General features: G+C 42.6%; 2 protein-coding genes across 3 annotated transcripts in view; one reads left to right on the top strand and one right to left on the bottom strand.

The window, feature by feature from the left end:
* Nucleotides 1–297: 297 nt before the first annotated feature.
* st6galnac5b (ST6 (alpha-N-acetyl-neuraminyl-2,3-beta-galactosyl-1,3)-N-acetylgalactosaminide alpha-2,6-sialyltransferase 5b) lies at nucleotides 298–13,675 on the bottom strand. 2 transcript variants are annotated; one of them, XM_071917614.2, is made up of 5 exons: nucleotides 13,661–13,675; nucleotides 12,813–13,034; nucleotides 4,787–5,196; nucleotides 1,876–1,983; nucleotides 298–538 (listed from the first exon to the last, which is right to left on the bottom strand). In XM_071917614.2, exons 1-5 carry the CDS (start codon nucleotides 13,673–13,675, stop codon nucleotides 298–300), a joined length of 996 nt encoding a protein of 331 aa, XP_071773715.1. The 2 variants fall into 2 exon arrangements, with proteins under 2 accessions (XP_071773715.1, XP_071773716.1); XM_071917615.2 differs by having other exon boundaries at nucleotides 12,813–13,028.
* Nucleotides 13,676–21,638: 7,963 nt separating this feature from the next.
* slc44a5b (solute carrier family 44 member 5b) overlaps nucleotides 21,639–27,898 on the top strand; it is a 40,242-nt gene continuing 33,982 nt past the window's right edge. The window contains exon 1 of the mRNA XM_078285588.1: nucleotides 21,639–21,747. Coding sequence (XP_078141714.1) covers nucleotides 21,711–21,747 — 37 coding nt within the window. The 5' untranslated portion in view covers nucleotides 21,639–21,710. The remainder of the gene's footprint in view (nucleotides 21,748–27,898) is intronic.

Raw genomic sequence — 27,898 nt, 5'->3', positions numbered from 1 at the left:
AATAACCATACTGGAACCATTCTTTATGGCTTTGGTTCTAGTATGACGTTCATCCTATTATAATTACACTCCCAAAAAACATTGTTCAAGCTGTGTGCTGCTATTATATAATGGTCCAATTCTGTCAATCTGCTTATGCAGCAGGCTAACAGCCACAAAAGCAGCTTGTACCGTCCCAACCGACTCTCTTACGCAGTCACATCAGCCAGAATGGGATTCTGCACATTGGAAAGCGTCCACTCCACATAACATACACTAGTACTTCCATATTTCGGGGGATCTTCTCCAGAGTGAGTCTCAGGAACCGGCTGGAACTGGAGTGTATGAGCTGTTCCTGCTAACCACAGCGGAGGGCTTCCAGTCCGGCTGGTAAAAATGGACGTCGAGGGTCCGAGCCCAGTTCGCGAACACCGTCTTCTCTGTGATGAAGCGGTGGTGGCTCCCGCGTCGGCTCCGCTCATGAGAGAGGTACATGGAGCACTCGTCAGGCCCAGAGGGCTCGTAGTAATGATACGGCACTGAGGGATGGGAGGAGGATCTACAAGGGAGCGCAGGAGGGGGAGCACAGAGAGGAGCGAGAATGAAAAGGGGGTGAAAGTAGATGTGAGCCGGGAGGAATGTGGAGGAAAAAAAAAAAGCACGGGAATAATTATGAGAAGAAAAGAGGAGAGGGAGAGGGAGAGGAAGCGAGTCACAGTGGGGAACGAAATAGAGACACGAACAAAGAAAAACACGAGATAAAGATCAGAGGAATCTAAGCGCGCAGATGTGTTCATTATAGAGCGTCCTGTTCCTCTGATACTGACAAACTCACACCAAGCTCAGTGGAAACCTGAGCCGCATGAAAGCCACTCCCAATCTGTCCTGCATTTCTCTAGGAATATCATATCCGAATCTATTGAATTCATGTGACAAGAATGTAGGCAGGTTATTATTTTCCTGTCCCCAGTCAACTTGAATGTGCATTAGGCGTATTTTGTCTTGTCTACCTGTTTTGTTTATGTTCAGTGTTGCAGTGAAGTTTGTTAAGTGTTGTAAATAAAGCGATTTTTCATCCGTACTGAAATTACGATAGTTCCCCCGGCAATAAAAGACTCTTCAACTTGTCGCTACAGGAAGTAATCATTATATTGTAATTATCAGTTGAAGACATCATTAAAGCTGCACTAGGCAAGATTTTTATGTAAAATGCATCCGTCTTATCAGCCTAAATCACAAAGTAGATAATAGAGAATAGAGAAGAGCATCCTGTCCCCTCTAACTGAGACACTGTAGATGAATCAAAAGTGACGAATCAAAACTTAAAGTCACAGGAGAAAAGGGCATTTCAATGGTGTCTTGCTTCTGTTTGGTCAAAAATCTGCGATGGTGTTATTTGGTTGGAGTTTTAAAACACGTCTACTGGTGTGCCATGAAGTCACCACTAAAAATATGCCATTTTCCAGGAAGTAAAAGTAATGGGATTTTGATATAAAAAGTATAAGAAAATAAAGTTTGGAATTTTTGTTTTGCCATTTATTGTAAATAAGTATGTTATGAAATGGAGAATTAGCTAACAAGGTGTAAAAGTCACTTGTTATTTCATTGTGACTTTCAAAGCAAAACACAAAGCAGCAGTGAGAAAGCTGGACTCACCAACTTTTATAAATGTAAATTTTTTGCATCTCAAGTCCCTTTGGTATAAAGTGATCACAGACTTCATGAACAATGTGTGTGCTGTTTACTGACATCACCTTACATGCATTCTGGATATTGGAGTAGTTTGTTCTTTGCCTTTTGGAGCCGCCAATGTGCAAAGTTGCCTATAGTGCAGCTTTAGCAAAAGTAATATCCCACTAAACAATTGAAACTCTTGGAAAAAAAGTTGGATTGTACCTGCAGAAATCAGGAGGCACCATGCCGTACACGTTGACCCTGTCGCACAGCTCCAGGGCGATGGCCATGGTGAACCAGCCGGTGCTCAGCCAGGAGTTGGAGCTCTTCCTGGAAGACAAGAGGGAACGATCATAAACATCCATACTCAAAGTGTAAAACAATACTGGGAACACTTTGCTCTTTCCACGAGACAGACTGGCCAAATGAATCAAGATGAAAGCTGCGACTCCTTACTTTCAGATTTCACCTGATAAATCCCCTTCAGTGGAGGAGACAGATTAAAGAGGGATTATAAAACTGTGAGACAACTGAGACGTGGAACTGTGGAAAAGAGACAGTTCCTTAAGGTGTTCTTGATGTTTTCTACACCAAGTACACAACAGACAAGGAAATATCCATGAATAAGATGAAAACTGTCTTTTCTAAAACGTTTTTGCAGCCACTGACTATGGACGCTCCCTATTGGAGTGGGATAACTGTTTGCATGCAGATGAGTTTATATGAATAGCTGTCTTCAAGTCTACGTGTCTTCATGTAATTGTGTCTAATGTTGTATGTTCATGTTAAATCACAGCGATTATGCCACACTAAAGGCACCTGTATCATATAAGCCTGTAGAGCGGTTTTGTTTGACGGGAAAAAGTCTCAGTAAATCAGAATCACAGACATCTGCATGCAGGAATTTGACTTGAATGGTTGGTGCAATACTTAGATATAGACAGAAATAATTAAAATTAAAGTGGTAATCCGCAACATCCGTGTTCTGTTTTGTTTTGTTTTTGTTTGTTTTTTTGTAGATATTGTTGGCGCTAAGCACTCATTACTGTGTTTTTTTGCACTGCACTTCGCAGAGATCACCTGTCAATCAAACAGTGTGTCCAGTACTGTGATTCTTTTTCCTTGGAGTTTCTGTAGTTGGCGCTCTTTTCTTTGTCTGTTCAGCCATGGTGTCTATCCCTGCTCATGCTAACTACCCAACTCTTCTTCTATTTATTCCAAACAAACCGCTGTTGCTGCTGCTGGAAACGTAAAACGCATTACTCCCTTTGCGCCACAGGAAAGACCCGGAACAGCAAATGTAAAAGCTTTCATGACCGGGGTGTCGGTTGAATCACTATTGTGTTATTTCAATTGGCGATACAAAACACACATTACATAACAAGAAGCAATTGAGCTGCCCAATGTCCTACAATTTCTCCTCATTAATATGCAAATTTATGCAGCAAGGTGCTCCAAAATCAGATCATCTACTCCAGTGGTTCTCAACCTTTTTGGCTCGTGACGCCATAAAACAAAGTGATGCCTACTCATGACCGCCATCACAGGCTGCATGTGTAGAGTGGTTTATTTCAAAAGAAAAAAAGAAAAAAATTGTGAAAAATCAGAGAGAAAACATAGACATGATAACAAATTTGTATGGTAGAAATATGTTTTTTTTCCCCATCAATCATCTTGTAACCCCCCAATTTATCTTGTAACCCCCTGGGAGGTCCCAGCCCACAGGTTGAGCCCCTCTGATCTACTCTATAGTGGGTACTTGTGGTGAAAGTATGTAGTTTCTATTATGTATTATTCTTGAGTGGTGCCAGCCACCACAACGACATAATGTCCCATATACCATGTGGGAGGACATAACAAGGTCACTTATTATTACTTTAAATGTACAGACCTAAAATAACAGTAAGGTACAGCTGGAATGTGCAGCATTTGAACAAAAAGAATGTATGTGAGGTCTGTTTGTCCTTGCACCAAGTCTACAGTATACACTGTGTATGTACTGTGTTAGCCGTGAGTAAGTTGGTGATGTCTCTCTGCTTCAAGACCACAGAGAAAAATCCCTCTGCATTTATTGTATTTGGCAGATAAAGTGATTCTTACTCTTATTCTGAAAGCAAAACCGGACGCATTTGTGCAAATCTGTGCACTGAAATTGAATTCCCGTCATAGAGGAAGACAATAAGCTGTAATGTTAATAAAGGCTGTCCAGGTCAGCGCTCTCACTGGGGACTGGGGCGAAGCTGGCAGCTGCGGCGCTCCTGTCGGTGAGGATCCTGTTAGCTGGAGCCTCGCCTGCCAGGAGGCTCTGACGCATGCCAAGCAGAGCGCTGCAGGCGGAGGGCAGCAGAGGCGGTCGGGACCCGCCATCCTGTCTGCCGTCCAAGAGCTGCCACTCCCCATCATCACCGGTTAATGAGGTAAGATCAATTACAACACAGCATGTGTAACTGCCATGTAAGTGTTAGGTATCTGTGTTCTGTCTGCCTAATATGAAGACCTAGTTATCAATCTGTCATTTTCAGTAAATGATTAGGGAGTTCACCCGCCATGACATTGATTTCTACTCACTTAACATGGAGCTGATTCTGTTTCTGCTTCTAGTGGGAAAATGTAATTCCTCTGGAGGAACACAACCCTCAAAATAGAGCACATGTTCTATTTATGATGCTGAGCCAGTCAAGTAAATGTCTTACTATAGGTTTGCGCTACATAAGGAAAGACTTTGAATCCCTCATCCTGGCATTAGTGGGACAACTGTGAGATCGTGTTATAAAGCAAATCCCCTCAAATCCATAAACAGATACTGGACTAGCTTGCATTAAATCCCATTAATGACACTGTGAGTGTTTTCATTGTTTGGAGCTCCTACATAGTCTTTTGTTGTGAACAAGTGTATCACGAACATATGAGGCCTTTCAAAAACAGTGTAATCTGTGTAGTGCCGCTCTGCCTTCACTGCCAATTCTGCTTCAAGTGGCTCAAACTCAAAGGCGTTGAAGGTCTTTTTTTGATTTTGTTTCCTCCTTTTTAAAAATGTCTTTGCATAGGGGAGCAGATATAAAGTGTGCCTCAATCAGCCCTTGCCTCGACAAACAAACCCCCTAATGACAGGATTGACTTTTTGAACATTCACCTATCTATTCCTGTTTCCTTTTTGAAGAGTTCGTCGAATCTCAGCATCTTGATCCGGGAAATAATGTAGACTTTGAGTTTGGGCAGCAGCTGGTTCACCAGCCTCAGGTTGTTGTAGACCTGGCCTTTTCCGTCCCGTCTCATGCAGCTGCTCGGCCCCCAGAAGATGAACACCGTGTCTTGGCTCGCGTTGAGCAGCTCCTGGCGGCTCCGCAGCACCCTCTGCAGGCTGGAGTGGGCTATGACACGCAGGCCGGTGCGCCGGCCGACGTCCTGCTGGTAGCCGGCGCTGGGGGCGTCGTTCATACGGATGACACACTCGGACCGGTCGATTTCTGCACCCCGCTTGTTCCCTGTCAGCTGGCCGGAGCTGGTCACCAGAGCGCAGGTGCTACAGTGCATCTTCAGAGGCTGTGGAGGTGAAAAGTCAAAGGTCAGAAATCACTGTAGTTTCATTCAGAAAACTCAAATAGATCTACCTATTCATAGTATTCTGTTACATCCCCACACATCTTGGTAGGAAAATAACAGGTGATTGTAAAAAATTAACAGGTGATTATAATCAAATGGCAGCCACAGCCAATGAGTTGTATATATTGTAAAGCACCATATTGGTAGGAAATGCATGTGACATAGTTGACATCATCAACTATGAATAGAAGACAGGGTGTGAAACAGGAATTTTAAAGCCCAGTATCATCCTATAGAGTCACTGCATGTTTTCTATGAGTTCATTCTGTAAACTCTGACAGGATTGGTTCTATTGCTACAGCACAATCTAACCAAATCCAGCAACAGAAAATACAACATATTCTCAAAGGCGATCAAAAATTCAGTGTGCCCAAAAAACATGATGAATAAAGTATCAACAGTCAAAAGGGATGAATCTGTAACCTCCAGCCACCAAGGTCAGTCTGACTGGCAGAGTGAGATCCTTGGGTTGACATTCAAATCTGGCTGCCAGGAGGAAAACAACAGTAACCCTGAAATGGTTCAGCACAGTCAGTACAGCAGCTCATGCAAAAGGTCACTCTGCATAAGCTTGCTATATTGCGTCTCTCTGATAAAACTGCCAAAAAATGTGGAATGTAATGCCAGTCTTCTTACATGTTAATATAGTTTTTGCCAAACACACACACACTGGATTACTTCAACTGGAAATTCCCTCAAAGTAAAGCGGACAGTCTGCCCTTCAATGTCATGATCACTGTGTCATGCTGTACCAAATCCAAAATGAAAAAGAACATGAAGCCAAAACATCACACAATGTATTGCTGTGCAAAAACCTCTAGTCTATCCAACAGAGAACTAAACTGCTGAGAATAATTGGTTTTAGAAATCAGGTTTTCAAAGTGGAAAATGACAAGCTTAGATTGAATGATCCAACGGCAAAAACCCAGAGACCCTTCACATGAATTATTCCCAGCCTTAATGGAGAGCCACATTGGCATTCTGAACTGTGTGCCGGGCTTCACACTCCATCAGGGCCGGAGGTGGGGATGTGTGTGTGTGCACACATACATGCAGGTGATATTACCAGCGCCACAGGCTCCGCTCCCACCGCTCTATTTACAATGCTCTCCCGCTATCTCTGTGACCCCACGCTGAATGATTACCTAGTGTGTGTTTCCTTTTGTGTGTGTTTCTGTGTGTGCGTGTGTGTGTGTGTGTGTGTGGAGGTGTCCTCAAACCATTGTGTAGAGTTTGATGTGGCTCCAGATCTGTAATACAATCACGTTTCACCGGCAAGAGTTTGCCGCTGACTAAAATGTGTCCAGATCCAGACCAGTTGCATCCAAACCAACACACACACACACACACACACACACACACACACACACACAGTTTCCCTATCATCTCTATGCATTGAAGAACAGGTATTTCCATTCCCCCCCAACACGGTCAAAAGAAACCATTTCCTGTGGTAGTCTGTCTGCACTCCCTGAACCCAGACCGCCAACAACCAGTAGAGCCAGAGCAAATTACACACTTCACTGCACAAACACACCCTCTCTGCCTCGGCTGCGAGAATCACAATCGTTTTAGTTGTTTCTTCTTTTTTATCTACAACAGATAGGGTCCGCTTTCCCGCCGGCGCTATCAGAGCAGCGACTCCAAAACAACTTTTTTAATTATTTTAATACTCGGCGAAAGGAATTGAACTAGTAAAAGGCGATTGAAGGTTGCATGCCCAGTGGTCTAGTTTAACGCACCTGTGAAATAATAAAAGTGTCCTTGACAGTGATGCTGAAGCTCCAGTGTCGGAGCTTCTGACAGCTCGATGGGTCTAGGAAATAGGCACTTACAGACGCCGAATCTCTGAGAGAGGCTTTCACAATCTGATGAAGAGTATTTCAGTGGGGAGGACGGAGACAGCTGAAGATGTGACCTGTGGACGTTGGAATAAATGAATGAATAAATCACTGATCTATTGTGTAACGTTCTGGTGGGAGTGATTGAGTTAATCCACACAAGATATTTAGATACAATGAATACAATGGTCCTTTAATTTATGAGCCAACTAGCAACTAGAACACTCACTCACTCACTCACTCACTCACTCACTCACTCACTCACTCACTCATCCACAGACACAGACACAGACACACACAGACACAGACACACAGACACACAAACACACACACGCACACACACACTCACTCGTTCATTTACTCTCTCTCACTCATTCACTCACTCAATCACTCACTCACTCACTCACTCTCACTCACTCTCACTCAATCACTCACTCACTCACTCACTCACTCACTCACTCAATCTCACTCAATGACTCACTCACTCACTCTCACTCTCATTCACTCACTCACTCATTCACTCACTCACTCACTCACTCATTCACTCTCACTCACTCTCACTCACTCACTCACTCACTCACTCTCACTCACTCACTCACTCAATCACTCACTCACTCATTCACTCACTCACTCTCACTCTTTCATTCACTCACTCACTCTCACTCTCATTCACTCACTCAATCACTCACTCACTCATTCTCTCTCTCTCTGCACTACATCATGTGAAGAGAGGATGCTCTATCTAGATCAATAATAACCGTAAGCAACACAGTCTCCTGGATTACAGTAAGATGATCTAAGAAGTGAAGAGGTTCAACCTTACAGTAAGAGGCTGCACCATGAACTCTGACGTGAAGCAGATTTGATTTTCCTAAGACATGCGGGTCTGTTTCTTATAAACAGACCCGCACAGCGCTAGCGAGAGCAGCAGAAGCAGCAGTTCGGAGTACGGCTCTGGTTCCAGTCCCAGTCAATTACCGCCCACACACCGACTCCAGACTCATCAGTATCATCCTGTTTATACACTTCCCGGGGGAACTCGGGATCATAATTGCTTTCAGAGCAAACCCCATCAGTCAGCCTCTAATATCGTACCGGAGCTTCCTCTGTGCCTCCAATCCTCTAGCCTCTCCCTGAGAACTCCGGCACATCCCATCCAATTTTATGAAGGGCAGATACTGGTACAAACTTAAAGAAAAACATGGGAAAGTTGAGGCATTTTCAGGACAGAGAGGAGTTATGAGCAAAGGGAAAAAAAGCCCCCCCATTGCATATTACAATGGATTTAATATCAAACATCCCACTATATGAGTAATGTTGGGTACAGTTCGAAAACTTGAAGATAGTAACAGTATTTGCTTCTAGTTGCACAAATAATCTGGATCTCGCTCATCATCATAATAGTAACTATGCACTTTCTAAAGTGTAAAGAAGTAGAGTAATGGAAATCAACTGAGAGCAGAGGCAGATTAGTGGCACCTGTGCTGTGGTGTGAAGCTTTAATGATCAGAGCCGCTTTCTTCTCTGAGAGCCCAATTAATTACACCGGAATCCTCCTGACAGTTGAAATCTCATTAATCTCCTCCTGGTGACACACATTCAAGACGCAATCCCGAACTTGCTCTGTTCTCAATTTGAGAGAATAAAAGGCGAGATAATCAAGGCGCCTCTCTTCTTCATCCCGCCAAACCTCAGACAGAGGGAAGGGGAAGAGTGAGTCTCCGAGGACGTACCCTTGTTAGCGGCAAATTGATGGAGGGAGCGAAATAACGTATCTGCCGGTTTCCTCTACGACTGGCGTGTAATGGAGAATCCACAGCTGGCCCTTAGTGAAGATGATATTCATGGCTCCCTGTCAGATCGTCCCATTCACCTCATCCATCTACCGGATTACAGGACTCTTGGATTAATGAGGAAACACATCCTATTTAAGGAGGTGTGTCAGAACGGAGGATGGATAGGGGCATGACTACATAATGAGCCACTTAACATCAACCTGAAGATGACACCTGATAATGTAAGGTTAACCGTTCTGCCAGCAGTGCCCCCTTTACCTTGAGTAGAATTAAAATGTCCTGGGAATTCAAGCAGTAAGCAAGCTAAGCACAAGGCTGCTTTTTTGTGTTTTTTATAAAGGAGTTGTCTGTTGTTATTATAAACTGCCTCTATGCAGTAGTGCACCTCTGAGACTTCTTCGCAATTAAGTCTGTGAAAGGGTTTCTCTCCTAACTGACTTCCTAATGGCACCTTTTTCTCCAAGGCTGACTGTATTAAAAGGCTTTCAGGACAGACGCAGGCCTTGCAAATAATAAGTAGGTACACGCATACATTGGCACACGCACACACATTCATGCTCACACACACAGGCTTTGTGATTAGAGTGCATAAAGGCCAATGTAGATTGATGCTGCTGACAATTCTTCAAAGGTCAACATCTCTTTAACTGGAATCGGCAAAACATCAGAGAATAGCGGGAGGGAGGGAGGGAGGGAGGGAGAGCAGGTGAGGAGGGAAGGAGAAGAATGGGGAGGCTGTCTCCTTAGGTGTGTGAAATCAACTGTGTGTGTGTGTGTGTGTGTGTGTGTGTGTGTGTGCGCATGTGTGTGTATTTGAGAGAGAGAGAGAAAGTCTATTCAACTCCGCAGCTCTAATTAGCTTGTCAAAGAAAAGAAATCCATACTAGAGGAGGACATCTCACAAAAGAAACTTGCAGAAACTGCAGAAGGCGGATAGATATAGAGAAATAATGAACACCATAACTTCTAGCTAGTTGCTCAAAATATCCCACATTAATGCACACAAGATCTTTGAGGTCTGATCTGATACAGACTGCTAGGCATTAATACTGGTATTTTCATGTCACCATTAAAAACCGAAAGGATTGAAAACAATAGCACAGATGTTTAGCCTTTAACCTTCAGCTTCATGTAAGATGCCACCCTTTGCAAAACAGTCTTGGTGATTAATGTGTCTGGTGTTCCTTGGATAAGACATAAACCAGCGAAGCAGTCGCAGACCCACCACCCACCTCAGTGAAATCACAGCCCATGCAAACAAGTTATGCACATAAGTTAATATGGGCCATAAACAGACTCCTGCAGGCATATTAAACAGAGCTCTCCTCATCTTCAAGCATCCCCGGCTCTGATGAGGGCATAAAATTTTGAATAAGTGTATGTACACATGCATGAGTTTTTGTCTGCATCTGTGTGTTTGTGTGTGTACCGGTGGTGTGTGTGTGTATCTGTGTGTGTGTGAGTCAAAGCCTAGATTCCCTCCAGCAGAGGCAGACCTCAGATGACCCTGAAGGAAGCCGTAGAGACCGATCCGCCCACTCCACGGATCCTACAGCAGGTCGTCTCCGGTTAGTAATTCCCTCGCTCTGTCGGAGGTTGCGGCGGCAGAGCTGGGAGCCCCCCACGGGACGGGGCAGAGTGACACTAAGCAGTGTGAAAATGACGCAGTACTGGATCCATCAAGAAGCCCCTGTCAGCTGTGAGCTGGAGGAGGCGGACGGTCAGGAGTGACTGTGAATAATAAAACATCGACACCGCAGGAAACACGGACACAAAACTAAGAAGCTGCCTCTGCCGTTTCTCTTGGAGGGCTTGGAGAGCGCCTGCAATACCTGCAGATTAATGTTTCCTTTTGATGGATTTGATTCAAAATGATCTGACGAGGGGTTATAATGTTTCGTGCTGGAACTTGGCTGAGTCAAGAAAGACGGGCATGTCCAGCAAACCTCAGCTGAAATCAAACCTCTCTCCAAATCATCAATCAGTGAAAGGTGAACTGCAACCAACACCGTGTTCGGATCTAATTTTATTTTTCAGCAAATCTTCTCCTGTCCAGTGCTACCTGAGCAGCGCAGTGTCCTCTCCACACCGCCGGGGCCTCGCTGCGCTCATATCTTTCTCACTGAGGGGAGCCGGTGGGAGCAGCGGTGCTATCTTTCCACCCAGATAACTCGCCCCGAACAAACCCCACCAAGAGCAGCAAGAAATCTGCAGGGGAACTGCCTCACTCTCTGTCCTCAGTCAAATAAAAAATTAAATGAAATTAAAAAAAAACCAACTACTGACATCCTGAGGCACGCATGCCCAGCCCTGCTCTGTTTACACTGACAGTCTGACTAATGTTTAAAGGTCATGTGGCAATGTAATCAAAATGTCTTGCTGGATTCACATACACACACACACACACACACACACACACACACACACACATTGAATATTCTTGAACATTATGGCATCTTTTTCTATTGTTTGATTGTTCCTCAGGCTAAGGGAGCAACAATAGTTACAAATAGGGAGTATTTGTATTTATTTCTTAAGGGAATTTTAATTGCAGCACATCAAGAGCGACTGAATCTACTTTCAGCAAGTACTTAACACTATGTATTACAGTAACACACACTGTGGAGCTATATGAAAAAAAAAGGGAATAGCAGTGGTGTCTTTAGAAACCATTCTTGTAGAAATCTATCCCCTTTTAAGTACTTTTGTCATTCAATATTTCATGGTAGACACATGAATTATGAATTGAGAAACGGAGTAAACTACTGAGAGAATTTAGAGATGGTACTTCCATGGCGAGACAAGCACTTCGGCTCAGTGCGCAAGAGATTATTACAGCCCTATAGGAGACAATAGGGCTGTAATAATCTCTTAGTCCACACTGCACAATTTAAATTACTAAATTTAGGGGATGTCTACAATAGTCAATTTCATTTACAGAGCTTGACTGCCCTATGCAGTATATCACCACAAAAAGATAACAATGAAACAGTGAAATTTGAACTTTTGAGATAATAACGGCATGGATAAAACAGGTTGGTTGCTTGACGAGTTGTATGCCAAAAATCTAGGACCTGTTATATGCTGCCTGTAGCTGAAAAACCTGGGCATCAAATTCAACTGTGAGGACAACTGACAACATGATTCGGCACATGACTCAAACACGCAGCAGAGCATCCTTCAAAGGCTCTTTCTGTCTGGAACAGGGGAGGAACCCGAAGCTTCAAAAAGCTGTTTTAAGTGCATACCTGAAACCTCCATTTACATGCTAGTCTCTGTGCTTTACCTGGATGACAGCGGAATACAGATAAGGTGCTGGTTACATTACATATGCACAACAGTACCACAGCAATCAATGTGCCTTTCAAGGGCTAGGTGCTCGACACATAAGCCCAAATGATTACAACTATATTCAAACGCACTGAGTGGATTCAAATCGCTCCAGGGTATAAAATTGACTGCAGAGAGAGTGAGGGCACTGCCATTATATTGAGGAATAGTTAGCGACTGTGTGTAATGCGGTGAATGACAAATTAGTATGTCAAGGCAATCAACCATCTCACAGAATGTGAAGAAATGTAAAGTGCGACTTCGGGTTGGCACCATGCCTGGCAGCCACAGTGAATTGGTGCTCAGTTTATGTTTCTGCACCAATATAACCAAGATGAATTCCTGCACATCTATTCTACTTGTCAACTGAAGGGAAATTCTTATTATAATTCTCAAAAGAAGAAGACATCCAGTTATAGTTTGGGCATATGCACTGAAATCACATGCAAGTCATAGCTTATTTTATGGTTTTTAAGTGTTTAGCGTTCACAGATAAAGAAGGAACCACCTGCGACAACATCTACCTCTTTGAAAATGCAAAATGAGATAGTATACAGTGTGTAAGTAAGTGTAATCAGTGCATGTTTACCTTATGATCCATAACACCTGTGTAACCATCAAGGGTTAATGTCGGGGGTTTCTGTGGTTTCTTTGGCTGCTTCATCTGTGGACCAGGACCATCTGAATGGGAGGATGAGGATGATGAGGATGAGGATGAGGATGAGGATGATGTGCCACCAGAACTGCTGTTGTACACCAACATAAAACTGGTAACCGTGGTGATGATGATGATGCCAATAATCCCCTGGCACTGGAGAAACAAACAGCACAAAACAAATAACACAAGAAACACATATAAGTAGAATAGGGGACCGTAAAGAAAACATAAAGTTAGAGCATTTGATTTAGAAAACAGATTCCATACAACCAGAAGACTGTCAATAAGCTTTGGGACAAGAGCTGAATTTCTAAAGAGCCAAGAAATCACTGTTAATTAAATGTCAACTTTCAAAGCGAAGGCAACACAACAATAACAGCTGCGCTTTCTTCACGCTACAAATTAAATGTCAGCTGTGCCACTCAGATGCACTAAACACGCTCTGTCAACAGAGTGATATGTTTTCAAAGAGCGGTGCACAAACTGCGTTAGGCTGCTGAATTCAAACATGCAACAGAATTATTTGCGAGAAAGTAATCCTACAATACATTTCGGACGGGTGCTATAGCCTACAGATATCACAGCAAAACCAGAGGAATATTATAGGAATATTATAAGAGATTAAAACAAAAAAAATACCACAAAGTACAATAAGGTCACTATAAACTGCATAGTGAGACAGATCCGCCTACAAACTCACTGTTGAGACCCACAGAAACACTAAAGGTCCATACAGGATTATTATAGTGATATTTCCTAAAGGTCTAAGTCATAGTTACCACTCGTATCTTCATCTTCACTTTCCCCTTATTTCCAAGCACAGGTCCCTCTTCTTCTCATCATGACAGGGCCGAAGCTCTCACATAACGTCGGGGCTCCTCTTCTGCAACCCAACAACTATCGGGCTACATGCAACACCTGAGCGGCGGCAGCAGCATCACCGGGATCATCGTACAGCAAATGACGCTCCACTACACTACTCTTTTCCCATGCTCTTTCCCAGGGACGCCCTCAATCAGCGGACCACTCCTCATGGTCCTAAGGAACTCGACGTTTTCACTCACCTCAGTTTCAGGGTTCACGGGGGGTTCACGAGATGGTAAAATACACCCATCCCAACGGAAAAATCACTATAATATTCCTATAATATTCCTCTATGGGACTGATGGTGCGTCTGTGGTGCTCAATAGTGAGTTTATAGTGACTTTATCGTACATTTTTGTACTTTTTAATCTGAGTTTTACTGAGTTTATAGTTGTATCTCCTTCAAATCTTATCGTTTTGTCTCCTATAATATCACTATAATATTCCTATAATATTCTTGACAAGCTTTACTGTTTTGTTTTGATATTTGTATTACATCCCTCTAAAATGTATCGTAGGATTAGGCTACTATAGTTCTTTTTCACAAAGGATGGTGGGATCATCAGTGATAATATGCCTATTGAACACATTCTTATTCTATGCACACATGATATTAACACAGTACATAAACCTTTATACCATTTTCACATCATTCTGTTTTTTTTTTGTCATTCATCCAGATTTTGGGACATCCCATGTAAGGACAAGAAACTATTTTGCTCATTTGTCACAGCAACCCGAGCAGCTAAAGCTCCTCACGGGAGACAGATTTGCTGGAAGCTGTAATCTACTCAGGAGGTGCTGGGAAATGGGAATCGGTCTTTTTATAGACGCCCTCTGAGCTGAGCGTCATTGCGCTTATTTTCTAATATGTCTTTCATGTTCCAATCATTCCTCAGCGAGTCTCACTTCAGAAACTGAAATGTATCTGCTGGCTCTGAGGGAGTTGATAAGCAATTTATCTCAAAACAACACAGAATATCACAGTCAGACAGCTGCTGTGTGAGAAATCAGGGTAGCCTACTTAAGATGTGGAAAGGCTGTTGGGAACAATCAGGTCGTCCCTTTTGTTTTTGGCCCAGATATACAGTAGTGCTTAACAATTGCCCTTGTTAGACCAATTAGCAAGGGGTTAGAATAACTGAGCATGATCTATCTGGAAGCCTGATAAACTCATCATATACGACATAATACAATACCATATGATATGATAGATACAATGCAATGTGAGAAAAGATATGACAATACAATGGGGATACGATATGATACGCGATGAGATACAAGAAAATACGAGAAATACGAGCGCGAGGCTAGATTGGACGATACGGTGCGATACGATATGATACAATACCATACAACATGATACAATACGATATTATACAATGTGAGACGCAATACAATTGGATACGATACGATGCAATGTGATGCAATGTGATGCGATAGGATGCAATACGATACGATACAAGACGATACGATACAATGCAATATGCTATGATACAATATGATGTGTGATGAGCTGTGAAGACAAGAAAATACAAGAAATACAAGATGAGGCAATGCAATGCAATGCAAAGCGATGCAAGGCGAGGTGATACAAGGTCATGCGAGACAAGAAAAGACGAGACGAGAGGATAGCATGCAATACGATACAAGATGAGATGAAATTACATTTGATCATGATAGATTACATTACATCTTGAGCTTCAGCCAAACAGTAATGCCCAAAGGACGCAAACACATCAGAAATTATATTCCCTTAAAAGACAGTTATTTGAATGGAACAATTGCTTCGCACATACACACATATACACATACAAGACATTGGGAAAGTTACATGAAGCAGCAAAACAAACATACAGACAAATGACATCCACCTAATTTGAATGGAAAACGATACAACAAAACGATCATAACATAAAACAAGATATTAATTGAATCCAAGTCTATGAAAAGTGCATTTTCACCTCTTTAAAGAGGATACAGTTAGACGAACGTATTGCTTCAGGCAAATTGTTCTAAAGTTCAGGCTCCCAGGCTGCAAAGACTTGATCCCCTTCAGTCTTTAATCTGGTTTTTGGAACAGTCAAAAGAGTTCAGTCTGCCGATCTGAGACTTCTGCACATCAGGAGATAACAGCTCTGAAATGAAAGTTGGAGCAAGGCCATTTATTGCTTTGAAAGTAATCAATAACACTTTAAAATCAATCCCAAAATTAACTGGAAGCCAGTGTAAAGTGGCTAAAATGGGACTAGTATCATCTCTTTGTTCTAGTTAAAAGCTTGGTTGCAGCATTCAGAACAAGTTGAAAGAAAAAAACAGGGAATAGTCAATGAGAGATGAGATGAAGACATACATGACTCTCTCCATGTCAGTAGTGTAAAGAAATGATGTAATTTCTAATGACTTACTGCTCTCAATTGTGGTGTCAAGGTCTCAAATTCAAATAAAAAAGTATCATGCGAGGAAACAATAACAGGCTGTGGGAACATTGATTATCTCCAAAGGATAAACTGTTCCCCCTTTTGTTTATCTAATGACTCCCATTTTTCTATCTCTCTGCTCTTTTCTGTGACACAACGTCGGTAGAATTATTATCATCACAAAATGATCTGTACCACCGAGGAGCAGTTCCTCATAATGCTATTCGTCATTGTGAATTTGGAAGAATAGGTGGCTGTTTTTCACTGATTTCTACTGGCAGCCTGTGTGTTTTGATTAGAGGTTTTCCCCCCGAGGTACATGCATCTCAAAGCAGAGCTCTGGGGAGCAAACATCGTCAGGAGGGGAAGCAAATGTTGTCTATGAAACAAAACCTTTTTTTTAATTAACTACAATCTTCTATCCAGTGAGGCGACAGACGGCTGCCTGCCTATGCGGTGCCAAAAACAATACAAGTGAGAAATAATCAGCTTTGTTTGCACCTGTTTTGTGTGCCAAAAGATGATGTTCTTTCACTTGTTATATTGTCCACAACTTAAACTGCCATCAAAGCGTAGATTTTCTTTGAGTGTCCTGACCTTAATTTCTGCCCTAAAAGTAAAATGACTTCCAGTAACCTTCCTACTTCAAGGACTGTTTCTCTGTGTTGCTCTGCTGTTGCAGTGCAATGCTGTCAGATGTTGTCTGATGTGAATATTCCTATGACTATTTTTAACCCGTGCATGTCTTGATGTTTAGTTTTTATTTATTTATACATTTTTTTGGTATACAAATTAGGGTTTGACCTATATGGATTTTTGAAAGTTGATACCTATACCAGTATTTTGGGATTGAAGCTGCTGGGGGGGGGGGGGGGGGGGGGGGGGGAATCTAACATATTACAAGCATTTGCTGTTTTTCCCCTCATACTTTTTGTTGGTGGAAAAGCCTCTGAAATTTAGGCCATCATGTGACACTAAAACTCTCCATTGAAATCCAGACTAATGAAATTGTTTTAGGTGGGTTAGCAGCTCTTTAAGGTAGGATGAGTCAGATTTTATTTCAGGTTTTACGGACTGCCACCCCATATCAATGGGGGACAACACACACTGATTGGCCAATATTTGGTTTTTATTAAAAAGACAATATCGACCTATCAATATATTGGTCTAACTCTAATCTACACAAATACAAATCCCTATTACGCCTAGGGAAAACAAGGGTGGGGGTGGCGGTGTGGTGACTGAAATATTTAAATGTTACTATATTCTCTGGACAGATCCTGCACACATTAGTTTTGACTCAGGGAAAAAAGAAGGAGCATCTGGAAGCAGAAACAGCCTTTATGTACTACATTTTTTATGCCCAAGAGATAAAGCATCTTCATGCACTTTGTAAATTGTCTCTGCTCATGGACAGACCGCTGACTCATCAGTGGCATCCATACCAACCACAGATGCAATCTCCTCTTACCCAATGTCCAATATATTTTTTCTCTGGGTCGTTGTGTTTATCCAATTGGGGGAAAAAAAGACTTACAATCAGCTAGTGCGCTCTCTAGCTCTGTTTCCTGTTTGTGTAGCGATGCTATTTCTGTATAACTCCACTGAATCACTTCCCTCCTCATGACGGGACTTGATTTCAATTTTTGGGAGTCAGCAGGGTCGATTGCAACAGCAGTCCTAACCACTAAAGGGAAAAAGGGAGATTGAAGCGAGAGCATCTCCTCCTGCCTGTGATTATAAACTCACTCACTACTCCAACTCCAAATGGAAAACTGCATTAGAGACAGAAATGACCTATTGTTTCAGTAAGTGGAGAAGGCTGCAAACCAAATGGGAAGAGAACAGCGTCGAATCCGACTGCATCTGTCATGCACCATCTCGATTATGTAATTAGCAAGCTGTTGCCATTCCTCATTTTCACTGTTTGACAAGCAGATGGGCTGGCAACTTTTACTCTGGGAAAAACAATGACTCTGAGATAGACAACAGTTTCAGACTTTCAGCTATGATATATGTCATTCATACATCCATGGTCAGTCCTTGTTGTATTAGTGAACTTTCCCACATCTAGCAATGAGAGAAGACTTATTTGCTAGACCTTCTAATATGTGATCATCTAACATGTGAGCATAATGCTGTTTAGCTTGGCATAGTCAAAATAATATAAATGACTTGGGGCGAAAAGGTGGAAAAGATGGCAGTGACCATACCAAGGATGATTTTCTGCACATTTTCTTGTTGATACGATGACACCAAGCACATTTTTATGTAAAATATTAGACAACTATTCCATGAGCCCACAAAGCCGGCCTCCCATTCATTGTCAATGGAGGTAACTCTCAGGTATTTGTACAGGTTTGGGAGAGAGTTGATTATGTCCAGAAATACTGGTGGTTTGTCTCAATTTTAGGGCTCATAGGGGGATGATAGGGTTATAGGATGATAAGATGTACACACCCGGACAAATAAAACTACAATATTCCAATAATATTCCTATAGGAATTTATTGTATGCCTGTACACAGTGGGATGTCTAAGGCTAGAACCTAGAAATAACAAGTTCCTAAATTGAGCAGCATCCCTCCTCTATCTGCCTGTGTTCTCGTTCAGCTTATCAATTCTGACCAAAATGATTAAGTAAAACATCTTATATAAAGACAAAATAAACCTTACAGTTCTATTCAGGATATGGGCCTACTGTAAATAGCACATTAATAACGTTGGAATACACACACGAGCGTATGGTGACCTTTTTTTTCTTCGGCACAGTAATCTACAGTATGTTTCCAACTGGGCTATAAAAATGTAGGGTCCATCTGGCTGTGCTATCAATCTATTTATAGCATCAAAACCCGACTGTGTCAGGCATGCAGCCTACCTGGTTGATGATTTGATGAACATAAAACTTCAAAAGATACAGTATAAGTTCCCAGAAAACATATGACTGAGAAACAACTGCTTCCATTCCTCTCTTTAGAATGACCATAGATGGTTTTTGCAACGTCTCTTTTCCTTTTCACCATACAGTGCTGCTGTCCTTCTACCTTGTGTTTCAGTCTGTGCTGTTGTTCCACACCGGTGGTTCTCAACCTGGGGGTCAGGACCTCCCAGAGGGTCAGGAGATAATTTATGGGATAAGAAAAAACATATTTCTACTATACAAATTTATTATCATGTCTATTTATTCCGATTTTTCCTCTCATTTTTCCTTTTTTCTTGTGAAATAGTGAGTTGTTTTCAGCCTGTAGGCCTCCTCTGATAATCAAATGAAACAACCTGAAAGGGGAAAATCATTATTTGGTTGAACTGTTCACCACTCTGCATATGCACGCTTGTTTTGGGGGGTTGTGAGAAGGCGTTGCTTCATTTTAAGGAGTCACGAGCCACAAAAAGGTTGAGAATCACTGTGCTACACCGGTGTCACCAAGACCAATTCCTGTACATTTACTGGATTGCACTTAGCCATAATGTGATTCTGATTCCCCCATGTGCTGCTGGCAGCAAGCCCGCCGTATTCAAGCCACATCGACATATGATCCGCCCCAGGGAAGTCAATCCCTTCTTAATGATTGGCCTTTGGCAACCTGAGCTCTCATTACTTTCATCGACAGAGCAGTAAGAGAGACATCACTTTTTGATGTCAGTGTTTAATGCACAGGACTTGGCCTATTTCTAATGGAGTGATACGTTAAAGGAATGAAATACTGACTTTTTCGATTTTCTGTAGGGGTTTCATTTGGTGGGGCTACACTTAAAATTCAGGTAACACCTCAGACGTTTCCGACAATTTTTTGAACCCCTTAGACTGCAGCTCTCACAGAGAAAGCATCCTTCTTACTTGATCTTACTTTATTAATATCTTAGGCCTAATTCACCCAACCAACTCTTAGTTAAATGGTTTCCAGCCTGTGCTGCCACTTCCTGGTCATAAAGCGACTGTAGTAGACTTCAACTCTCTCCCTCCCCCAGCTTATCTTAATGTGAGCTGATGTGTCCACACTCAGTGGAAACCCAATGCTTGGTGTGTGTGCTGTGCTATGTATACCTTTATTTCTACACTTGTGAGGACTAAAATGTCCCAAATGTCCTCACAAAGACAGAAAGATGACAAAAATCCTCCAAAGTGGGGACATTTTGGTTCTCACTTTTCCAAGGAGCTAATTTAGGGTCTGGGTTTAGGGTTAAGGTTAGCATTAGGTTTAGGTTAGGACAGGGTTCCCAAACCTTTTCATATCAAGGACGCAGCAAACGGATCCACATTAGACCATGGACCCATTTAAGAAGATACAAAATGTTGTCCTATAGAACCCTATCTGAGAAGATATGTTTGATATGACTTGGTACAGAATTTCTGTGAATTCCCTGGAAGTCCCACAAGGACCCCTGAGGGTCCCCGGACCCCACTTTGGGAACCACTGGGTTAGAGTAATGGTTAAGGTTAGGCATGTAGTTGAGAGGATTAAGGTTAGGGTTAGAGGATAGGGAATGAGTATAGTATAGTATAGTTATACAAACCTGAGAGAGAGAGAGAGAGAGAGAGAGAGAGAGAGAGAGAGAGAGAGACACAGAGAGGTAGGGGAGCGAGCGAGCGAGCAAGAGAGAGAGACAGAGAGAGAGAGAGAGAGAGAGAGAGAGAGAGAGAGAGAGAGAGAGAGAGAGAGAGAGACAGAGAGATAGGGGAGCGAGCGAGCGAGCGAGCGAGAGAGAGAGAGACAGAGAGAGAGAGAGAGAGAGAGAGAGAGAGAGAGAGAGAGAGACAGAGAGATAGGGGAGCGAGCGAGAGAGAGAGAGACAGAGAGAGGGGAGCGAGCGAGAGAGAGAGACAGAGAGAGAGGGGAGCGAGCGAGCGAGCGAGAGAGAGAGAGAGAGAGACAGAGAGAGAGAGAGAGAGAGAGAGAGAGAGAGAGAGAGAGAGAGAGAGAGAGAGAGAGACTGCAGCTGATACCTGCACTGTCTCAGAGACCCCAGCAGGGGGCAGTGTGTCTCCACACAGCCTCAGTGTGGTGAAGGTTTTGAGTGTGAATTCACTGTCGCTGTTTAAAACATTGCCATCATATTACCTGCGACTCCCAACAGCGACATTACATAATTAACACAATTAACCAACTACAACTCGGAAATCACGAATTTAACTACAATCACAGACAATTTAACAAACCCGCTGTTTTGCAGCATCATAAACACCACGTCTAAAGTAATTTTCGTCAACTAAACTGCGGATTTGCACTAAAATTAGATCGGTTCTGGCTAGTAAAACACCATAACAAAGGGAAACCGATGCACATAACAACAGCTACCATGCACGGGATTTTGCAGCGTCCCCTTTAAGAGCGTGTTTTCTCCCCCTCTGGCATAATTAATGACGTTGTGCTGTAAACACGACTGACGCTCAGCTGCGTGGCCGAAGCAGCTCAGACCCCAAGAAAGACCCCCAGGTTACTGTGTTTATTTTTGACAGGACCATTAAAAACCCGCGGTTCACTTCGACTCTCATATGCAATCTCCAAAACCAAGACGGTGCTGCATCTCCCCGGCGAAGTGCGATGGCTAGAAAGACGGACATCCCCTCCTCGTACTATGGTGAGTCGGTCCGTCTTTGTTATAAACGCCAAGATCTTTCCTGCTACACAATATGTGACAAAGGGATATCTGTGGCCCGATTGATGTTTTGACCCCTCGCTGTGATTTACATGCTTAACAACTGTCACATTTGACGCTCGCAGTCAAATAAGCAGTATTTATCATGTTTTTTGACGTTATGTAGTATGACATAAGTAGCTTACACCGTTTTTCCTGAAGTGTTTTTTATCTTTTACCCTCCCCAAACATAAACCCATAACAGGATATGTCATAAAAATAATCTATATCTATATTTGACTCAAGTGAAAGGCATGTGTAAGGTTTTTTTTTGGGTTTTTTTTGCCTTGTATTGTTTACCATACACACACAGGAGAGTATCAGTACTGTAAAAGTGCACACAATAGAAGACTCAAAACAACAATGAAGCTTATTTATACTTTCCATCTTCACTCGCCCACAGAATAGGATAATTACAATAATACAACAACTGCAATTCGAGTGGTGCTGTTGGTCATCAAGGATAAAAGGAACAATGTCCTCTGTTAGGTTCATGACAAAGGAATTTCTGTCTCCAAGTGACATTTTGCTGCTCCAGGCGTTGTGGACGTTTAATCTGTGGGCAGATTTGCTGTCCATTAGCCCGTTTTAGTAATCATGTTGTTTATCAAAGCAATATAATCCTTTATTATCGCCAGATGCCACGCAGACAGCAATGTCTTCTCATGACAGTAAAGACAAAGACAAACGAGTCATTTACTGTATGTTGGTGATTCTGTAGGGTTTGGACTGATAATGGGGTTTTGAAAGCCAGTACCAACATCAATATTTTTATTTGAAGTCGATGACAGCCAATATTCTGTGCTTACATTGATTATCTTTAAATTTGACAATGGCAAAGCATTTCTCTGTTTTCCCTGTTTTTGGCAGGGTAGAAAACACATCTGAAACAGCATTTAGACTCTCTTGGGACACTAAAACTCTCCATTGAAACCCAGACTAGTGAAATTCTTTTAATGTTAGCAGCTACTGTATTCAATGGCAGGGGAACTCTGGGACCTTTAAATGAAAAATTATTTTCAAAAACCATAGGCTAATTGAAACAATGAAATATGCACAAAGAAAATGAAGTTACATTGCAGGTTTGACAGGCTGTTTTTCTGTATCTGTGGTCAGGAAGGAACCTCCATCATATGCAGCGGTGGATGACACTGACTGGCTAATATCCGATATTAAACTAAAGGCGAATATCGGCCCGATATATCAGCAAACCGATATCGGTCTAACCCCAATGGCCTTTACATGAATATATCTACAATCTGTTACTTCATTTCTCCCATTTTACAAATCAATTTTGACATTGCATGATGACAAATTGCCACCACATGTCACACTTCTCAGCTGCTGTGCGGGTGTCAGGTCTCCCACATCGTTATCGGCCGCAAACGCATCATATCACTCGGCTCCCTCCAAGCTGGATGCCGCTGATAATTTGACCTGAGATGACTGTCAGGGAGGTTTTGAGCCGTGCTGTGCTGTCGCAGAGTGACTCGGGTAACGCCGAGTCTATTCTCGATGGCTCTTGATGGGGAACGCTACAGTTTCTGCCTGCCGTTTCCCTACACACTGACCCTGTGTGCCACTCAGATCTCATGACTCCAGCACTCTGCCAATCAGGACTACAACTTGTCAGCTGCAGTCGATTCTCACTGTTCTCCAGAGACACACAGCTGTCCATGGGGCTTTTAAAACCCCTCACTCCCTATTCACCAGCCAGAGCCAGAACTGGAGCTTTACAGTATACAATAAACCTTCCATGTAGCCTACATACATTAGAGAAACCTGCTGTGTACGTACATTAGAGATTATGTTAATTGTGGTAAATGCAGAGCTTAGTGCAGCTTCAGGGTGAAACGCGACGTAAAGCCTGTGTGTCATTACAGATATTTACATGATTAGAGAGGCTAATGTGAGCATTTATTGGCATTTTCTCCCCAGTGCACCAATTCAAGTGCCGCTTTTCAGAGAATTACATAGAACATAGTGAGACACTTTCATCAAGGAACATAATTTAGCCTTTGTGGGCCGGTTGAAGACCAAGCTAGTGGAGCATGGGATGGAGTTATGGTGACTCCCTGTGTTCAGGTCAGCTGCTTTGTGTTATTGGCTCTCTGCTGCTTTTGTTCAGTCAGCTAGCTTGGCCAAATGGCAATTCACAGACTCCTGTGGGCTCCCAAGTGAGCAGAGGATGACAAGGCAAATTCTACATCATCATCTTCCACCAGGTAGTGTTTTAAAATCGGGCAGTTTTCTCACTCATTGCGTTTGTTTTAATGTGGACTTGGAATGCTTAGAGACTAAATGGAAAAATCCACTCTACAACACTTTAACACTGGTGATGCATCTTACATTTCTGGGCCCATTTTCTTATTTGGGGGTGTATTTTTCTTATTGCTGCAGCTGTGCATACCTGACCACACGTAGACATCATGACGTCATGTTGAGATGTTTCCAGCACAGCTACAGTGGAACGCGTTGGTGCGTTTTTTGTTAAAACATCAACAGTAAACATCAGGTTTTGGTGTCAGTCCCTCGGAGTCAAAGAGCGAGGGCTTCTTTCTAGAGCCGCCATTTTGCACCGACGTTCAACAATCATACAGGGAGAAATCCTTTTGTAGAAGAAGCAGCGATACCAATTTCTCCACTGACAGAAGCCTCAATAGACCAGAATGCAATGCAGCCACAAGACATGTTTTGAGTAAGAGGTGTGACTCCTGCTTTTTCTCAACTGGAAAAACTCTCGCTCTCTTGCTCTTACCATGCTATCGCTTTGCTCCACTTAGCATGTCCTGAATGCAACAAGTTCAGGCACGTTCACGTGATTTTGTACATTTTTAGGAAATGTAGGAAATCACTAACTGAAGTAGAAGTAGACGAGGCAGGTTGAGGCAAAGTGGGTACATCAAAAAAAATAAATTACTACACTTTACTACACTTCACTCACTTCACACATCACAAAATGACTCCTTGAATGAATTGAACAACACAGACTGATGATATCTAACAGTGTAAGAGCATCTGGGGGTGGAATTGCATATTCCTACATCAAAAATCAGCAAAATACATTTGTGAAAGGCAGCATAAGTGAGGCACATTTTTGCAGTCGGTCAATCTACCTACAGTACCATCCCATCATTCACATTCAACGGTTATCTACTGGCTCTACATCCAAGATTCAAGTACACTCTCTATACTAATATTATATAACGTCCCTAAATATGTACAGTGGGCTTATACTGTACTGCTGTAATGTTCAGTCAGACAGAAAAGTAGAAAAATACCTCATAATCATTCTGTGACAGGTTCGTAAGTAACAATTTAGATATGAGTTCCATTCACCAAAGAAAGTGTTGAGTTGGGCACACTGTTAATTAACAAATTTCTCGCATGGGCAGCTTCCCTAAACGCTGCATTTTTATACTGAGGCAATGCAGAGGCTTGACAGAAAGCTGAGCGCTTTGGTTCAGAATCAAAGACTCACAGCCTCTCCCTGTGAAATTGCAGTCAGAGAAGGTTGTGGTTCAAATGGCTCATTTTGCAACCAAGAATAGGTGCCATGATGGGCTTTTTAAGTGTCACTGTCCTCTGCAACTACTCATTTCAAATGAAGACTGATGCTCGCTCTATGCCGCTCCTACACGTTACACTATAAATGTCTTTATGACATTTATGCTCATTATTTTTAACAAGGTTATGTTCTTCAGCGGCTAAATTCCATATATCTTTTCTCAGGAGCTATCAGTATCAGTATCAGTAGCTATGCCAATGCCTGGCTGGAAGTTTGAATAAGTATATGATTCACACTAATGATAGGGTGAGTCAGTAAATAATTTCAGAGATTCATTTTTGTGTAGAGGAAAACACCGGATTGTCTTTTGTTCGACCCCGTGAAAATTGGACAGTTAGCTGCGAAGGGGCTTCGTGGGCGACAGCAAGGAGACTTTAAATTTCCAATTTGCGGCACGAATATAGTCAGTGTTTGTGTGTGACTAGAGGGCTAACTGACATTGACAGTGATTTATTAAACACAACCCAAAGATACACTGGAGAATGAGCGAGAGATGCAGCTACACTCATGCAAGACACGTAGGTTTGTTTGACTCTCGGCTGCACTGTGAGACTTGAAATGACTTCTGATGGGCCTAATGCACTAAATGATGCAGCTAGCTTTATCAAAACAATTGAATCATTATCCTAAGAAGAAAGGGGACATGGATTTCCGGTGTTGTACACATGCTTTGTCGCCCAGGTGAGGGCCTTGCATTACACCTTGGAGATGTGCTTGGCTGCACCAGAGTTTCAGCAGCCTGACGCTGATCTGAGTTTGATGTGTGCAGACTGCAGAGTGGCAGAGGTTAAGAGGATCCCCTGTTGGAGGACGCAGCCAGTAAGGCGATATTAACATTGACCGAATCAGGACGCTGGCCTTCCCTCAGGGTGTAGAAACAAATTGCACCGTTAAGTCTCTAAAGGGGAATATCACTCAATTTAAGAACTCACGCTGGGTTAAACTAGTAGCTAAGGGTCATTAAATCATATTTGTGCACATGAACATTTCTTGCCGCAACCAGAGAACCAAGACCCTAAATCTGTGATACACTATGATGCATGTGTGCACTGATGTCAAGCCTGAAACCACACTACTGATAGTCAGTGGGAGAATGACCTTGTGGACTTAAACGTTTGTGTGAGCTTTTACATCCAGACAACCTTCATTTTATAGTAGCTTCTTGCCAGTTAAGTGCAGTTCTGAACCTGAAAATTTAACTTTTCTTGTTATACCCAAAGTCAATATCTATGGATATTACCACAGTCACCTTATATGTCTTTCATCCAACCTGGAGGCAATGGTGAATGATCACAATACAGACTAAACCATCCTGGGCCATAGAAGCAGCATAGTTCAGCTGAAATACCGTGGGGTTTTCATTTAATCAATGAAGTTACTAAACTTTGATTGCTTTGGGTCTTCTAGCTACCCCTTTGAGCCTCCATTAGATTGCCAATAGAGAGACTTAACAGTACATTACTGTACCTGAGAGTCTGAGGGTATATTCTGCTAATGTGCTGCTTTACATTGTTTTCAACCAAATAAAAGATTCTCTTTTTTTCTGTCAGAGCTTTCCACTTATGTGACAACAATCAGGTCAATTGTAGCCTGTGGCATGATCAATGCGTCTCACTTTTTCTAGAAAAATCTATTTTCTGCTTATAACTGAAGTCTAAGAAGTATAAAAATGATCAAAGAACAGGGTTGTGTGTTTACCGTTAAATGTTGAAGTGTGAGAACCCAGTTGCATCCTGCCTGACATCAGTCACTAGTTAAACTTTAATGTGTAAAGTAAGGTGAGGATTGCTGTGCCTGGCTTTTTTTGCATATATGCAAGCAAAGTTTTTCCTCTGAAGATAGCATGAGTCTCATAAGAATACAAATGATCTCCTAGAGCGTGTGTGTGTGTGTGTGTTTGTAGGTGTATGTGTTCACCTTTGCATATGCATATTGCATGTCCGGGGATTAAAACAAAGTTGCATTCCCCTCCACTCCTTGAAGTCTATATAAACCCAAGCCGGAGCCAGTTGAGCCTGTCACTGTTCTAGCAGCAGTGAGTCTCGTTTCACAGGAACACAGACTCCCACTGACATGCCTGGAGGCCCCCACAGAAGTAACCAAGGTCACAAAGCCCCAGTCGCACTACCGCTACTTCTCCGCTTACAGCAGCAGCAGGCTAGCTGTCAGTGTCTGACACTCTGAGATGCTAACTCCCCTCCCGGGGGCGAATCCCACCCTGGATCCCGCTATTCTCAGCTTCGGAGGGGATGTCAGCTAGCGCCGTGTCTCTGCTACCCTCTGAATATATGTGCTGTAAATACTGCTCATGCGTTGATGGGAGTTACCCGGTGGGATACCAAACCAGACATGCCAAGCACACAGTCCTAGACCATCTGCTAATGGTAGAGACGATCCCAAGGGACTCTGCTAAGTAAACCTAAACCAAATATCTGGATCTTTGGAGGTTGTTGTCTTGTCTCAATAAGGAGACAAGTACTTTAAAGGTTGTAGTGTTCTCCAGAGAGGGAAAACAAGAACAGAAGG

The sequence above is a fragment of the Centroberyx gerrardi genome, chromosome 9, assembly GCF_048128805.1.
Source record: "Centroberyx gerrardi isolate f3 chromosome 9, fCenGer3.hap1.cur.20231027, whole genome shotgun sequence".
Classification (NCBI taxonomy): domain Eukaryota; kingdom Metazoa; phylum Chordata; class Actinopteri; order Beryciformes; family Berycidae; genus Centroberyx; species Centroberyx gerrardi.
The sequence above is the reverse complement of the archived record's forward strand: the minus strand, read 5'-3'. Positions and strand labels throughout refer to the sequence as shown.